Raw genomic sequence first — 1,638 nt, forward strand, 5'->3', positions numbered from 1 at the left:
TTCAAAAGAGTTTCAGATGGTGAGACTCCTGTTGTGGAATGTGGTGTGTTTCTGTATGAAAACAAGAAGGCATCAATACGGTGTTGTAGGGATCGATTAGCCTTATGGGTCGAGTCAGGTAACATTTGCTTCAGAAATGCTTCCTTAACAGTTTGTACAGCCCTTTCGGCTAAACCATTTGAAGGTGGGTGGAAAGGAGGTTAAAATATGTGATGAATTCCATTAGATTTCAAAAATTCCTTGAACTCGCTAGAGGTGAATTGGGGACCTCCGTCTGTAACCACTGTGCAAGGTAGACCATATGCCGCAAAACAATGGCGTAATTTTTCAATGGTCTTAGTTGAGGTAGTAGTTGACATTGAAAACACTTCTATCCACTTCGAGAAACTATCAACAATGATGAGAAATTCTTTGTTTTCATAATGAGCAAAATCAAGATGGATTATTTGCCAGTTATGCTTTGGCCAGGACCAAGGTTGGAGCGGAGCCAGTGTAGCTGATTTTCTAGTCATCTGACAAATTTTGCATTCCTTGACCATTTCTTCTATCTCCTGATCTATCTTCGGCCACCAGACGTAGCTACGGGCTAAAGCTTTCATTTTGGATTCCCCCGGGTGTTCTGAATGAAGTAAGATTAGGATTTCCTTCCTATGTGTAGGTGGAATGATCACCCTGCTCCCCCATAAAAGGCAGTTCTTCTCCGTAGAAAGTTGCATTGTCTTGTCCGTGTAGTTTTTTAAAGCTGCATCATCGACGTGGCTGGGCCACCCGTTGGTGGTGAATTCCATGACTTTAGACAAAATTGGATCGAATTTCGTTGCTAATCCTATTTCTTTGTAGGTGATAGGTAATTGTGTGGTCGAAAAGAAATTTATGTCTCCTTCATCTTCTTCCGTGTTCTTGCAGGGAAGGCGAGATAAGGCGTCTGCATTTGAAATGTCGGATCCTTTTTTGTATCTGATAGTGTAGTCATAAGCAGATAATGTAAGGGCCCATCGTTGAATTCGAGCGGCAGCCAATGTGGGGACTGCTTTGGTCGGTCCGAGTAAAAATATTAACGAGCGATGGTCTGTGACCAAGGTAAATCTCCGCCCATACAAGAAATTGTGAAACTTTTTTATGGCAAACAGAAGGGCCAATGCCTCCTTTTCGATCTGACTATACTTGGTTTCACACTTAGTCAGTGTTCGACTTGCAAACGCTATTGGGCGTTCAGATCCGTCTCGTAATTGATGAGCTATGACGCAGCCAACTCCGTAACTCGAGCTATCACAAGTGACAACAATTTCTAATTTTGGGTCGTAGGGCATTACGACGTTTTTTCAACAAGTTAGTACGTTGTTTTTCAACAAAAGCTTCTTACTAGACTCAAACGCACTCTGACATTGAAAATTCCATTCCCATTCAGTGTCGTTCTGCAGAAGTTTGTAGAGCGGATGTAAGAGAGATGATAAATTTGGCAAAAATTTCCCATAGTAATTTAACAACCCTAAATAGGATTTGAGCTGCGACACATTTTCGGGTACAGGAGCATTGACAATCGCTTCTGTAAGTTCTTTACTTTGGTGGATACCATGTTGATCCAAGCAATGGCCTAGAAACGTTAAACGTTCTTTGAAAAATTCACTTTTTTTTAAT

The 1,638-nt window shown here is 41.4% G+C and overlaps 1 protein-coding gene across 1 annotated transcript; it reads right to left on the minus strand.

The window, feature by feature from the left end:
* Positions 1 to 200: 200 nt before the first annotated feature.
* LOC128997439 (uncharacterized protein K02A2.6-like) lies at positions 201 to 1,310 on the minus strand. Its single transcript, XM_054423076.1, has one exon. It carries the CDS (start codon positions 1,308 to 1,310, stop codon positions 201 to 203), a length of 1,110 nt encoding a protein of 369 aa, XP_054279051.1.
* Between the last annotated feature and the right edge of the window lie 328 nt (positions 1,311 to 1,638).

Source organism: Macrosteles quadrilineatus, unplaced genomic scaffold, assembly GCF_028750875.1.
Source record: "Macrosteles quadrilineatus isolate MER2022 unplaced genomic scaffold, UCM_ALF_1.0 Scaffold_6__1_contigs__length_79288215, whole genome shotgun sequence".
Taxonomy (NCBI): Eukaryota; Metazoa; Arthropoda; class Insecta; order Hemiptera; family Cicadellidae; genus Macrosteles; species Macrosteles quadrilineatus.

Bases quoted from the DNA above. Each gene is read 5' to 3' on its own strand.
- LOC128997439 (XM_054423076.1), bottom strand. From the start codon at position 1,310: ATGCCCTACGACCCAAAATTAGAAATTGTTGTCACTTGTGATAGCTCG.